At 34.9% G+C, this 15242-nt stretch overlaps 1 protein-coding gene across 1 annotated transcript in view; it reads right to left on the bottom strand.

The window, feature by feature from the left end:
* Positions 1-15242, bottom strand: part of TPR (translocated promoter region, nuclear basket protein) — a 42733-nt gene that overhangs the window by 24369 nt on the left and 3122 nt on the right. The window contains exons 4-24 of the mRNA XM_074151268.1: positions 14353-14449; positions 13886-13989; positions 13043-13207; positions 12310-12402; positions 12119-12199; positions 10570-10657; positions 9901-10041; positions 9045-9136; positions 8032-8229; positions 7500-7607; positions 6729-6955; positions 5705-5868; positions 5179-5318; positions 4945-5093; positions 4480-4642; positions 3918-4052; positions 3053-3193; positions 2715-2883; positions 2041-2207; positions 1307-1459; positions 549-665 (exon numbers count right to left, since the gene is read on the bottom strand). Coding sequence (XP_074007369.1) covers positions 549-665; positions 1307-1459; positions 2041-2207; positions 2715-2883; positions 3053-3193; positions 3918-4052; positions 4480-4642; positions 4945-5093; positions 5179-5318; positions 5705-5868; positions 6729-6955; positions 7500-7607; positions 8032-8229; positions 9045-9136; positions 9901-10041; positions 10570-10657; positions 12119-12199; positions 12310-12402; positions 13043-13207; positions 13886-13989; positions 14353-14449 — 2892 coding nt within the window. The remainder of the gene's footprint in view (positions 1-548; positions 666-1306; positions 1460-2040; positions 2208-2714; positions 2884-3052; positions 3194-3917; positions 4053-4479; positions 4643-4944; positions 5094-5178; positions 5319-5704; positions 5869-6728; positions 6956-7499; positions 7608-8031; positions 8230-9044; positions 9137-9900; positions 10042-10569; positions 10658-12118; positions 12200-12309; positions 12403-13042; positions 13208-13885; positions 13990-14352; positions 14450-15242) is intronic.

Below are 15242 nucleotides of genomic sequence, written 5' to 3'. Positions count from 1 at the left end.
TTCATCCATCAGTTGCTGCTTTCATCAGCATCGGTTGCTGCTAAATAACACATGGCCCCATTTTTAAAAGATGACAATTCTGTTTCAGGTTAGAATGATATTTTCCCCACTGTCTTGTTGTGAGAGTTTAGTTTTCTTTTTTGCTCCCCACTCAGGACAGTGAAGTAGCAATAAATTAGTAACAGTTACTTACAGTCTCCAATAAATTTTTTTTTTTACATAATGAATCAGACTTTAGAAACAGTAATCCTTTGCATCTGTTGTTTTTTAAATGTGACACAAACTGTGCTTACAGCACAACTTGATATTCAAAGTCAGTTTAGTTGATATTTCCACCTAATCATTGTGGTAAAGTGAGGCACTAAATAAGCAACTGTTCACAAATTAAAGTGCTCTTAAAGAAGCGCTTAAGCGCTTCTCTTGTCTCTGCAAGTCTGATTAGCAGCACAACCTTTAAGAAAATGTTTTAAGTTCAACTGAACAAAACAATGAAAAACTAACATTAAGTTTACAACCTCTGGCTAAAATAGACAAATACTGTAACATACTTGTTCCTGGCAGTCACGTCTGGCTTGTTGTTCATTACTTAGAGCTGTGCTGGCTCTCTGAAGAGCTTCCTGAACTTCCGATTGCACAGTTGACAGACTCTTCTTTAGTTCTGACAGCTATAGAGATGGGGACAACAACAACAACAATAAAACAAAACCAAGAGTAAATGGCAAAGTATTTTACAGAGTATTGAATGCAGCAAGGCTTTGAATGTAGACAGTCGTAAATATGCAGAACCAAAGGGTGATTTGTTTATTTGTTTTCTAACACTAATTTTAATCTAAAGGAAATATACAGAGCTCTTTCCTGGTAAAAATGTATTACTGTTCTTTCAGAGTCAGGCCTGCAGTAATTCTAGTTGCGGTGATCTTGTTTCTTTCAACCCCAATAAGAGCCCAACTAGAAACCAGACAAATAGACCACTCTGGTTTTGAAATGCATGCATGCTACAAATTTGGGTTTGGCTCACAGTCCAAAAAAAAGTCTTCTGAAACCCTTCTCAAAGGCTTTTACTCATGTTTTTCTGCAACAGCGCTCAAAGTTCAGGAAGATATGGCTTTTAACACACAATCACCCTAACGAAGCGATAAGGTTAATGTACTACTCATGTTTGGAAACCTCTCAAGTTTAGTTAGCCGTTTGTACATCCTAAGAGATTACGGTTTGGACACAAATTGAAGTTTAGGGAATTACGTAAAAGTGCATTCTCGTGGACTCTCTACATGGGAATTTAAGGGAGGGGGCATTCAGCGCATACCTGTTGTTCCATATTCTCCACAGCTTTACGCTTCTCCTCTTGCAGTTCTTGTTTTTCTTTCTCTGACTCCATCAGCTTTTTCTCCAGCTGTGCTTGATACTCTGAAGATTCCTTCAGTCGAGCTTCCACTGTTGCACGAACTTCCTCTGTCACCTTCATTGAAATCCATCATAATAGATCAATTTTTTTCCATTTAAATATGGTATTCTGATGTGAAATCAGTATTTTGTTAACAGTTTAAAGTCAGAACAGGTATTCTCAGCATCTCATTTAGAGCAATGCTGAAAATGTTGAAAATTACAAATAGAATTGAAAATATTTTCTTTTTTTTTTTTTCCCTTTAAAGCTGCAATACCTCATGAAGCACATCTAAGAAAAGTGCTAGGCAACTGCACTTAAGTGTGCAGCAACCAGCATATCTTTTTATTACATGCTAGTCAGCAATATTGCTAAAGCATATCAAGCCGCAATGAAGTTCTTACAGTAACAGAACACAGACAGGTAGAGAACACAGATACCAGACAAACAGCGCTCCACCACCTACTGGATGTGTTTTTAATAAAATTACCTAAAATATTGTCTACTACGTTATATTCTAATGCCTTCTAACGGGAGTTTTTTTTATAATTCCTCCCATAATCCTACAGACTACAGTACAAAAAAAAAACCCCTACAACCAAACCATCTTTTGTTTCTGTTTTTGCTCTAACGAACAATGAATGGCAACCACTTACTTGTTTTTCCTTATTAAGGGATTCCTCGAGACTAAGAACCATGGCCCTGTACTGTTCCACGTTACTAGAACTAGTCTTGAGTCTTTCTCTCAGGTCATTAACTTGTTCATCAGCTTGTCTTAATCGACTTACAAGATCATCCACGTCTTCACTTGTACTAGGCTGACCTATAATATTAAAACACAGTAATTAACCAACCACATTTAATTCAATTTTTAAAACCACTGTTCTGTTGAAAAACTGAAGTCTTTTTAGCATTGTAACATGGAAAAAACAATCACCCTCACAAAGTTTCCCTAAATAAAATTGTCAGTCCTAATCAACAGTGGCTTACAATAAACATTGTTGATTCGGACAAAAAAAAATGGCTATTTAAAAATAAGTAACCTAGAAGACTTAAGTTCTCTCAAATAAAAATAAAAGGGATCCCTTAATAAATTTGGCTTTATTTTTCCCCTTGTCAAAGACTGCTTGGACTGCTTGTTAAAAGTAACTTTAATTTAAAAAATCATCCTGGTTAGCATTCATTTGAATATGTGATTGTAATAATGAAGAGGTCTATAATTTAGTGTACTATCCTCCTAATTCTAAATTATTATAAATTAGGAATTTTATCATTCTTCAGACAGCAAGGTTTAACATGAAGAGAAATCCAATGTAGAAAAATATCTTACCTTTCCCTGGAGCCCTCTGTGAGGACTGAGATGCTAGCTGAGCCTCTGTATTGTTAAGCTGCTGTTTCAACATTGCAGTTTCTTTCTGGGCGTTCTTTAAAAGTTCCTTTGTGTTTATGTGACGGTTTGTCTCAGTCTCAAGTTGCCTCTTAAGATCCAGGATATGAACCTGAAAACACAAGGTTTTTAAACTTTTAATTATTCACAAATGGCACAAAGACCAAATAGGTTTATAAATTTCACATCTAAAAAACAACGCACTGCAAGCTGGCAGAAGCCACGCAACCGTGGCTTAACTTTCACTAAAACAAGCTTAGCATATTTATAATTACATTTACCTCTTGATTTTTGGTAAGTGAATGTCTTTGTTCCACCTCACTTTCTAGTTTCTTCTTCAGCTGAGATATCTCACGCTCCAGCTTTTCTATCTGATTATTGAGTCTTTGTTTTGTTTCTGTCTCAGATCTCTCCAGTATTCCCTGATAAAAGAGCGTAACACATTATGCTTACAATATACTTTAATAATTACAGCAGTACTTTGTACAAAGTTATCACAACACTTCTCCCATCCACAAAATAATTACTGCAGGGAGCAAGCAATAATAGGTAGATACAAAAAATTGTGAAGAGTAGCACTTATAATGTATGACTTAATTTTGAAAGAATTTTTTAAAAATATTGATACAATAAGTATTATTAGGGGAAAATCTATTATCTATGCAGTTTAATTCCAGGGATCAAAAAAACCCAAAAGAATTCAGCCACATGACAAAATGCGCAAATATTTATACTCTAAGAGTCAATATACCTTATAATAGAAGATTTAAAGTATAAAAGTAAATATACCTTAAAAGAATAGGAAAATAAACTGCCAAGGCAGGCACTGGTAAATTTTGCTATCACAAAACATAATATACAGATTTTTCTTCCTTTCTGTTTAATTTCCATTTTATTGTGAAAACCCTTCTCATCAACTCAAAATTCTCAGGACTTTGTCCAGGTAAATAGTACTATCATAATTTAGGACAGGGATAACAAACTTGCTTAAGCAAGGTGCTCAAGTATTTTATGTTCAGTGTCCATTTGTAACAAAAAATCCACTTTAAGATCCAATCCCATGATGGTTCAAGTTGATTTTGACAGGTATTTACTGAAAACTCTGAAAGACAGACCAGACCTGGACGTAAGAATAACACCACTTACCTGAATAGTTCGCAAATTAGTAAGCAGCAAGTTCTGTCCTCTTTGTTCAACTAGTAAAGACTCACGTTGCTGAGTCAAACGCACATCTGACATCTTCAATATATCTTTCTCTTTTTTTAAGTTTTCTGCTCTCACCTTTAAGACAGCAAATAATACCAAAAACTCTGTTATCAATCCCAAATCCGTCCAGTGATTTTAATTTGGACAAAATTATTGATCAGTTAATATTATCTTTTAAAAAAGAACTTTTAAAGATTGCAAATTAAAATTCATGCAAATTAAGCCAAGAACAGCAAGAACACAACTGTTTGACCAATCACATTCTGCTTTCTCTATAAACTGAAACACGTTCAGAATGGTGTTCCATCTTCACTCAGTAGTTGAGGTATTTTGTGGAATGTTACAAGCACCGAATATACATGCACACAAGCTTTTACAAATTTAATGGCTGATGCACTCAAAAAGCCATACATTCAAAATCTGACAGCCTTCCAGACAATCATAAGAATAACTCTTGTGCTAACTTGGAATATCTAAGAGTATAATACACTGTATTACTAACCTCTGCCACTGCCAGTTTTTCATTAGCTCCCCTGAGGTCTTGAGTCATAGTGTTGATTATCTGCTCTTGCTTCTGAGTTGTTGCTGTGAGTTTCTGGGTTCTTTCATGCAGAGATGTTATTTCTCTACGATAGCCTTCAACATTATCCTGCAGCATTTCGTAACTTCATGTGGAACAACAAAGCAAAGCATATGTTTGCCACATTAAATTGTTTGACCTTAATTGCAAGAGGTATATGTACACAACTATATGTTTCGTGTTCTTGTGTGTGAATTTTCACATACGTGACTCACTCAACTAGCAGGTATATTCTTGATCCCACCTTCCCTATTTCCTTAGTGTCAACAGAATAGACAATATTAATATTTAACTGGCAAATCTTCCTGAGCAAATGATATCAAGCAGTCAACATCTTATTGACAGAGAATACATACATAAGGCAATGAAATTAAACAGCTGACTTACCGTTTGGAGGCAAACTCCAGCTGTGTGGATATCTTTGCATTTTGTGACCTCAAGTCTGTGACCTGCTCCTGAAGCTTTTCATTTTGTTCGTTCAGCAACTTGTCATTCTCTGCCTTTTCTTTTTTATAGTTCTCAAAAACTTCCTGCAACTACATCAAAGACCAGACTTTAAAGTGCTTACCAAAGTAAAAAGAAACGGTGATAGCCTTCTACGGTGTTTATTGAAAAATATACCTGTTTAAGTGCAGCCTTAGCCTCCACAGTCTCCATTGACTCAGTCATTGACACTGGAGCAGGAGTCGACATGGCTTGAGGTAAACTTGGGCGCTTTGGAGTAGATGTAAGAGAAATCTCCTCTGGTAATATACCTGAACCTAAAAAAAGATAAAGGGGGTTTTAAAGGCAACAACTAAATGAATGCTAAATATAACCACATTGAAATATGGCTAAAAGAACAACACTGTGTTGTTAAGAAAGTCTTGGTGCTCCTGAGCAAGTGAATGATTGCCCGTTCTTTATACCTACAATAATCTACCAGAACACATTTAGTCACCACTACACGACAGTTATTATGCAGCAAGTTATTACACTGTAAAAGCAGAATCACGTGTATAAATCCAAATTCATAGGTTTTCCAGTGAGTAAAGGCAAAAGTTGAATATCAGATTGACAGAAGTTACTGGTATCACCACAGCACCATTACTGAAAGCTCATAACAAATGACGTTATTTTTTCAATGGCGCAGAAATGTGAAGCTTACCTTGCAAAGGAATGATAGCTCCTGTGGTCTGTGCCAACAATATGCGGAACATATCACGCTGACGAACTATAGACTCAACAAGCTGCAACTGATGATGACGTGATTCGCGCAGTTTTTCTAGCTCATTGAGAGCCTCCTCAAGCTGACTCTGAAGTTCAGAAATTCTGAAACCAACAACAGGTTTTTTTTCAGTAACACGCACAGTGAGGTGCACCATGATGACACAACCTTCACATTTTGTCGCAAATCTTTTAGTGTGCATTTACTGCCTCTTTGGAAGTTAAACACCACTGAGGTTTTTGAGCAAACTTATAGGAAAATCGGTCTTGGGGCTTGCCATTTTGTAGATGACAAAGAAAGTAGGCCTCTTTGATTAAAAGCAGAACAGAAGTAATTCTATTCATGTGAATAACTTCAAAAAAGTCAGTAGCATGAACAGAGAATCAAGCTAAGAACTTTTAATACAGAATTACATTTTCTGTGAGTTTTACAGCTAGACAATTAGATATGCACATATTCAATTTTATGTTCAGCGAACAGGAATGAAAACTTGATCTTCTTTTTCAAAAAACAGCTCTGCTGTGTGAAATCAAATTCACTGAAAGATCGACAATTAGTTTTACTGAATGTCACAAGTTTGAAAGATTTTCACAGAAATCTATTCTGATTATAAAAGTATAGTGTTTCATTGTGGGCTCTCATACCTCTGTGCCCCTCTGGATTAAGAAACTTTGTTTAGGAAGAGGTTTTGGAAGAGATTATTTACATTAGCTGAATAAAAAATGATGAAGAGAAATTACAAGATATATAGCTATAAAGCCATTTTAACCTAAAGGCTGAAGACAATGTTCCCTAATAATGATTTCCCTTTATGAATTACAGAGCTCCTCATGAGCATATGCACACTTACATACACATATTCACACAATCACTAACAATCAGAAGCAAAAAACTGAAGAGAGTCTGAATAAATTCCTATTACTAGTTAGTATAAACAATTTGGTAGAAGGAACAGATAATTTACTTAGATGATGTTGTTTCTTGCTCCTCTTTTTCTCTAGCCTCTCCCAGCTCCCGAAGAGCCACCAAGAGACGCTGATTCTGCTGCTGAAGTTCTTCAATGTTTCTGTAAGAGACTAGATGTTGAGATATCACTTCAGAAGAGCTACTGATGTCAGCGGAGCTCACTTCTTCATCACGAATCACATGATTGCCTCTAGCTTCCTCAAGTTCCATTAAAAGCACACGAATCTGAAAGACAACATTCTAGCGTAAGACTTGCAAAGAGATTCAAAAGTTCATTCTGAAAAATAATATATTACTTTCCAATTACTTTTTTTCTAAGTAAAATTTTTCCTACAACATACAAACTATTACAATCAATAAATTTTTGTAAGATAAGTACATTGTAGAAAAAAAAAAGTTTGACAAAAGAAAACCCCATAAAAATGAGAAATAGATATTCTGCATTCACTTTTGCAAACAAACTACAGGACAAACCAATCAAACAAATACAGAAGTTACATATATACGAATTTTCAATGTTAGATGTTTAACAACATTATCCTAAAGTGCATCACTCCTATCCAGTTAAACTTATTCCAATTTTGTAAGCAGAAATACAAATATCCATTGTCCTAGAGGAGACACTTATAACTTCGCTAAGGCTTTTATGATAACCAAAGTCTACATGACTGTGGCTGAACACAACTTTCAAGTAAACTTTAGAAATACAGCACCATATTAATAAATAAATTGTAAATATCACATTTAACCATAGCAATATTTGTTATACCTGCTGTGAAAGGTCTTTTACTTGTATTTCCAGTCTCTGGTTTTCTCTTTCAAGCAGAGAGGCATGCTTATTGGCTTTATCAGCATCCTCCTGCAATCGCTGGATTTCCTGCAAGCATACAAACATTAAGAAACGCATAGCTATTAAACTCAGACGCATTTCTTTCCAGACAGATAATGTAATCTAGGGAGACATGCCTTGTGAATCAAACTATGCTTTACTTCTTTTAAGTTACACTACAAAGGTTAAACTCCACACATTGAGGAATCAAAAGCCACACTCTTTCATGCTGTATTAGTGTATGTATTAAAAATCATGGGAAGTGGGCACTGAAGTCCAATTTATATAAAAAATAAATATCTGTAAAATGTTGTTTCTGTAAAATACTGTGGACAGTCCAATAGATATTTTCCCACAATAAAAATTGACTAAAAGATCCATTTTATACATTTACTAACAATCATTAGGATTAAGGAATTAAAAATCCATTTTTTTCCCCCAAATTTTACATGCTCTTTTATTTTATACTGACCTTCATAGCTTGTTCAAGCTTTGCAGACAGACTAGCGACAGCTTTTTGGGAACGCTCAAATTCTTCACGCTGACGTTTTAAGATTGGTGCTTTGGCTTCTACTTCCTGCACTATTTCATCCAGATACTTATTGATTCTCTTATTCTCCAACTTTTCCAAAAGCAACTGGTCCTGAGTTTCTACATATGCATTATACAGCTGCAAGAAAAGTTTTTAAATTTTTTTTAATATGTCTATCAACCACACGATTCGTACCTTAAGGTAGTATAATTTTATACAACTAATTAATTCAGAGAAACAAGTTGGGTTTTTAAAAAAAATGGTTTTATGACTCATACCATGGCAAAGCAGTTATCCCTATTAATTTAAAAATGTCAAACTTCTATAGTGCCACTGTATGCAATAAAAGAGTTCTAAGTAAAATGGATAAATCCTAAGCAAGTTTAAGACAACAGAAATATAAAACTAGTTTCGCAAAAGAAACCAGCAAGCACGGAAGAAAGTAATTTCATGGGTGGACAGAATGACCAACAACAAACGACATGAAAATTATAATTGCGTAAATAGAAGTGTAAAAAAAAATAATCAACCTAGAAGATGTACAGTCTGCCATTAAGTTAATTTTTTCTGCAAGTGTAAGACAAATGCGCAGCAGTATGGATTAAAAACTTATGTAAATAAGAAAAAAAAAAAAAGAAATACTCCTGCCAAAAATGCATACAGAAAATAAGTTTATGTGCACAAAAGAAAATATGTATTTCAGAAAAAGAACGAAAAAGACCTTACAAATGTTTTAACCTAATAGAGAAAAACTGAAAGGTATGTTGAAAAAAAAAAATCCCAGTAACTTCACTAGTAAAGTCTATCTCAAACACATGAAAAAATTTTCATTGACTTCAGTCAGGCATTACACCAAGTCTAAAACAGTGAATCAAGTCTGCATCCTTATATTTTCAACATATTTCTGCTGGCATTTCAAAGGCCTTGAAATTGAAGAGTTTCTTCTCACTCACCTCAGTTAATTTCATACCAGGCTTGACTACTTTAGCTACTGCTGCAGCAGTGGGAGACATAGCTGCCAGTTCCTCCTCAGACAATATGGCTCCTGAAGACATAATCACACCAATTACCATTAAAAAGCTGCAGTAATTCCCATCATAAATGTTCTTTATTAATATAAAGAATGTCTTCACGCACCTTGGTGCTTTAAAACTACTGTATTTTAAATTACTATTTTAAGTCCTTAAAGTTACTGGTTCAAGAGTTTTCTGTAATCTATATTATACATATACACATGCAAGTGAATGCTATTATATACAATATTCCACATCAGCATTATCAAGGTCTCTGACTAGTGTAATTTGAAATACTGAAAAGTTTTTGGTATCAGACTCTTAAAATTTAGATCATTTCTGAACACAACCAACTGAAATAGTAGATTTCTTAGCAAACTGCAGGAGATTTACAGTGGCAAAGGACTTGTTTACTTTCATTAAATTAATACAGGGAGATAGCAAATATACTTCATGTCTCTTTTCCTTCCTGACGTGCTCTCTTTGCTTTAGAAATGTCTCCTCTCTCTTTTCTTTGATAAGGTAAATCAGCTTAACAAAAGAAATTCAAAAAACATTTTGATAGAAATGAGTTTTCTGGTGGGGGAAAACTATATTTTATGTATACATACATATGAAGTATATTTTCATACATATATACGTGAAAAGGTTTCTGAAACTCATTAGAAATCATCAAAGATGAATTGAGGTTAATGCGCTTACTTCCTATAGAAATTCAGCATAGTATTTCATGCAAGACAACTTATGATAGAAAGCCTGAGGCTTTATGTATTTTAGTTCCCAATGTTACCCCTACCTTTACGCTTTGTAGCCGACAGTAAATCATTAGCATTCTCCAGCTCCTTTTCCAGTTTACTGATCTTCTCTCTCAGTTCTTTTTCCATTACTGCTTTTGACTTTTCCACCTCAGCCAAATGCTCCTGGGTTGCTTTATTAGCTAAAATGAAAACAGACAAGCAGTTTGTTGTGGTGTGGTTGGTTTTATTTTTTTTCCTTTCAAAAAGGCCAAAATTTGCACATCTGCCTTAAATTTTACTTTAACTTTGTATGATCTGCAGAAGCTCATGCTGATAAGAAAACTCAGTAGCATGACGGAAGCATGAACTGCTGCCTATCACCTTTGCTTAGAAGGGGGTTAAAATATGAAGTGTCCTTTTATCAGTGAAAAGGAATCTAAAACCAGAAACTAAAATGGAGACATATCTTGCAAAATTAGATCCTCTCATCCAGATCCAAAGTAAAATTCCAGATATATTTGAAGATAGTTCTCCCACGCACGCGCTCCCACAAGTAAACTCAAATTCACATAAAATTTTTGTTACGAAGTGACTGATGTCTCCACCGTCCCAAAAGCCTAATGAAGCTCCTCTCATAAGTACTCAATACCTATTTTTCAATGTGTCACGACAGTTACGAAGGAGCGTAACTGCTCTATTCCATTTGCTATTTCTCACTCACACCTTACCTTCACCTGCCTCCTTCAGGAGCTTGTGCAGCTCTTCCACTGCTCCTGTCAGTTCATTGCTCTTTGCCTCCGAGTCATCAGCAGCACTCTAAACAAAAGCATTTTATATAACCTTTTATTACGTAGTAATAGCACCTATATTTTTATAAGAAACTGACCAAAACTCACGAACATGCAGTTTTTGAATAAAATGCTAAAAGATACACCTAAACTGGACAATTCTTTTTCCACTTGGTTTAAGTTGCGCTTTGATGCAAACTGCCCATCTGAGAGTAAGAAGTGTCAGGCACTGACTGGATATGACAAATCCAAATAAAACGTATGCCCTTTAGCTGCTCTATAGCTGGCACTGGCTTTGTTCCTTCTCTTCACCAAAGAAAATTTGGAGAAAATTTGAGTACTCAATTTTAATAATTCTAAAAAACGTGGTATTTTTAGGGAATCTTATATAAACAGTTTATGTTTCCTTGCTTCCAGTTAGAGATCTCACGAGTGCAAGACTGTACAATACTTCAGCAATTCTGCACGCCAATTAGAGGAAACTGAAATAAAGTTGATTCAACTTTTGCTAAACAGCAAAGTTTCAAAATAGGCTCCCATGGGAGGGCACTCAATTTCCATGTTTTTAGTATTGAGTCAGCCAAATATGTCAGCAGTTGCAAGTATACAGCAAACCCTATGTTAAGCAGAAGACAAACCTTTAAGCCCCTTCAAACCAATAATTCTATAATAAAAGCATGAATGAAGTGAAAAAAAAAAACCCAACCGAAAAGGTAAATGGTAATGCATTATGCTCCTGGAAAGTTACCTATTCACTTGCTATTCAATGAAGGGACATCAGTTTACATGTAATCAGACAAAATATTAATGTAGAACTCAAGCATTCCACTCCACTTAATTCTATGGGTACCTATGCAAGAAAACTCAGGAAACAGAACTCATTAACCTGTCAATCTAATATGCATAAAGAGTAATTAGTTGTCCTCTTTAGCCGACTTTGTGTTAGTCAATATGCTACAGGATAGTTTTCAGTCTTTGAGCTGACCAAACAAAAGTATTTGTTTACATGGTGCTTATTTGACACAACAGATGACATTTAGCTGTGTCTTAATCAGATGACTAATGCTTACAGTGTTATTTGAAATGAACTTCTACTAACCAAGCGTAGAAAAATCTCTTGCACAGTCATGTTTTACATACGCACCTTTTCCTCCCAATACAACATTCTAAGACATAGCCACTTTCATACAATATGAAGCCTCAAACCAGCAAGCATAAAATTACTATTTTAACTCCCATTTTGCTTAATCTACAAAACGATCCAGGTAATGTAAGATTTTAAATGCTGCCTAAGACAGCAGCAAAGAAAACTACATTTTGGATGTTTCACAATGTTTTCCAATGGAAGTCAGTCTTTCCCACATCTTATACTTTGTGGGGAAAAAAAAAACACCACCAAAACAAAAAGCCTGGCCTGCAATACATTTAAAGCTAAGATTCAGCCCCAAGTAATGCTAATATATGCTTATAACAGAATCACTAAACTCACCTTATACAAGTTGGATAATTTTATGTGGGCATTCAGTTCATTGTGGAATCTTTCCTCCATACTAGCTTGCTGCTCTTTTGCCTAGTAAATTAAAGAAGAGAGAGAGTAGGGGAGCATTCCACTATTTCTATTTCTTATGTTTTGTTTTTTTAACTGTAATGCTGTTACACATATATTTCAAGTTGTCTTACCTCCTTCAGTTTATTCAAAAGGTCTTCCACGTGCCTCTGAAGATTTTCATTTGACTGTTTTAAGCTGTTTACCTGTTCCTCCATTCTGGAAACCTATTCAAAGAACAAATGAGAACACCATGTATAAAGTTGTCTTTCCGACCCACTTTATTGTGGAAAATACCCATCTCAATGTCTCAAAAAAAAAAAAAAAGTTCCAATAAGAGCATAAATGGTTACATTTTCTAACAGTCTTTGCTCTCACGCATTCAGCTAAATGAAAAAGTGAGATTCCCCAGATTGCTCCAATTATGTATAACCAAATAAACCCATGAGCCTCAGTGCTGCTAAGTGCCACAGAAAACCCAACCAATTGTCACAGTTAAAGGAAAACAAAAATATCATCACACCACTCTGCAAACAATGTTAAGCCAGATCCTTCTGCACCTTCCCCTTATTAAGAATTGTATTCCCATACATTTTAATACCATTATATACTTTTGTTATCAGTGACTCCAAAACTTCTAGCTTATAATTAAAATCTTTGACTTTTTTTATTTTAGATAATGGTGTTTATATATATTCCTTAAAAATCAGAAGTTAAAAGAACGAACACCTCATTATTAATTGCAAAATCTACATTTTTAAAATTTTTACTCCAATATAGTGAATAAAGTACTTGGTTTTGTTTAATACAGATAATCAGGAGATATAGCTTATAAAAAATGGCAAAAGCACTCAGTGATTACACTACCTCCTCCTTCTTGTTCTCCAGGTTACACTTAAGCTCCAAGATTTCATTGCCTTTCTCCCTGGCAGTATGCAGAAGTTCATCTGTTTTGGCTTTCAACTCAGTGTTCAGCCATGTGTTTTGATTCTGTAGTAGTTCTTTTTCTTGCTCCAACCTTTTTTCACGGTACTAAAAAGAAAATTGCATAGTGTAATTGTACTGCTTCCACAGAAATTAAAGCAGCTAATCAAAGTGCTACGATCAGAGTAGGAGTAACAAAAACACACCATAATTTGGCAAATAGCACCAAATGACAGGCAGTGCTCCTTATTACATTGGTAATACTAATTTACTAGTCTCAAGCTACAAAGAACTTTTTGAAACTTGAGTTTCCTCAAACTTTCCTCAAAGTTTATGTTAGCTGGGAACATTGACTAGATAATATCTATTTAAAAGAAATAAATTAAAGTATCAAATTTTCCCCCCCTCTTTTCTCCTCTTCTCCTCTCTTTCAGTTCTTTATGGAGTTTCTTCAGCCCACAGAGAAACGGCGCAGGTTCACAAATAATTATTTTTCTCCTTTCTACCTAACTTCATGGATCTGGAGTCCTTCTTCCTAGTAAGCAGAAGCAGCCACCACCGCCACCAATGAGGCTTCAACACGCTTGCCCGACCTTGCCTTCTAAAAATGTAAGTCTCTCTCCCAGTCACAGCCACCAATTTTATAATAATATAATTTGATATATGTAACAGGAGTACACTTGACCTACTTTCAGAGTAAAAAATGACAAAATGATGATTACATCATACGTAAACAACTACTTATTAGAAGATTAACACATATTATGCACATAAAGTAGTACTCACCTTCACAGAAACATCTGATGTTTGAAGTTCATCCAACTTTAACTGAAGTTTCACCTTTTCTGTGTTTGCTTCTGTAAGCTTTTCATTTAAGCGTTTAACATCCTCTGAGGGAAGGAAAACAGTGTTAAGAAAAGCTAATTGTAGAACCAACACTCTTAATTACTCTACTTAACTAAATTGCAAAGAATGAGAACAGGCAAGATACAAAATATGTAACTGTGCAATAAGATCTTCTATAATGTATGATTTTATATCTAAAAAACCAAGCATCAAACTGCTGTGTTTTTCTGCAATTAACATGTAATTTCCTGCCTTGTTTCCTCTTCTCTAAATAACTGTTTCCTGCTAATCCATTATTTGGTGCTGCCTACACAAACTGGATACTCCATGCCAGTTCAACTGTTCAAGCATGTCTTTCATTTAGCAAAATTATGTGAAGCATTTTGTTATTACGTTCTTGGCTATACCATTTAAATGTTCAACTTCCTGAGATCGTCTTTCACTTGTTCGAACCAAATCTCTCTTTTCAGCTTCCAGTTCTTCTTTTTCTCTACTTAAATGGCTCTGAAAAATATTGCAAAAGAGCAGGAAAGAAATCTGATCAGTTTTCTGTAACAATTTATAGTCACTATTTACAGTTACCATCACAGAGAAGCATGCTAAACAACAGTAAGTTACCCCAGCCAACTACAGTGACTGAAAACTGGGATAAGAGGCTTTTAGTGCGGGCAGATGAATCAGTCTAAACTACACAGTATGAAAGCATGGCTGCTTTCATTTTTCCTATCATGTTAGGATATACAATTCAAATAAATGCAGGTTAATGTACCTCTTTCTTCTAATGCCTAATAGCCAACACATTTCAATTAATGTTTTTTTTCCCCATAGATCACTCTGATAACTAATGTCTAGCTGATCCTTTGTGCTTGAATGCAAAATGCCACTATCACATAAGATTAGACAGCAAAGATGAGAGAAGTATCATGCAGCTTTCAAGATTGGCACAGTGAATATGTAGTTTTCATGCTTTTGCTTTTCAATTGGCATAGAGCGGTCCAGACTACCAGAAGACTCCCTCTGCTTCCAGCTGTATTCGAATGAAGATCAGAATGAAAATTGTTGAACTTAGAGCCGATGAAATTAACTAAAGGCCTAACAGAAATCCAAAACAAAGAATGGGAACTGTTCAAAAATGCATCTGATTTTAATATCCTTTGAAAGACAGCTTTGATAGTTTGATAGTTTGATAGACTCCATTTAAACAGTTTTATTTGGTTAAACAAAACACATAAAAGAGTAACCAAAGAATGAACACATGCAAAAAATCAAAAGCAAAATCAAATAAAAATCAGTGGTC

The sequence above is a fragment of the Numenius arquata genome, chromosome 8, assembly GCF_964106895.1.
Source record: "Numenius arquata chromosome 8, bNumArq3.hap1.1, whole genome shotgun sequence".
NCBI classification, from domain to species: domain Eukaryota; kingdom Metazoa; phylum Chordata; class Aves; order Charadriiformes; family Scolopacidae; genus Numenius; species Numenius arquata.
Note: the sequence above shows the minus strand (reverse complement) of the source record. Positions and strands in the feature narration are given on the sequence as shown.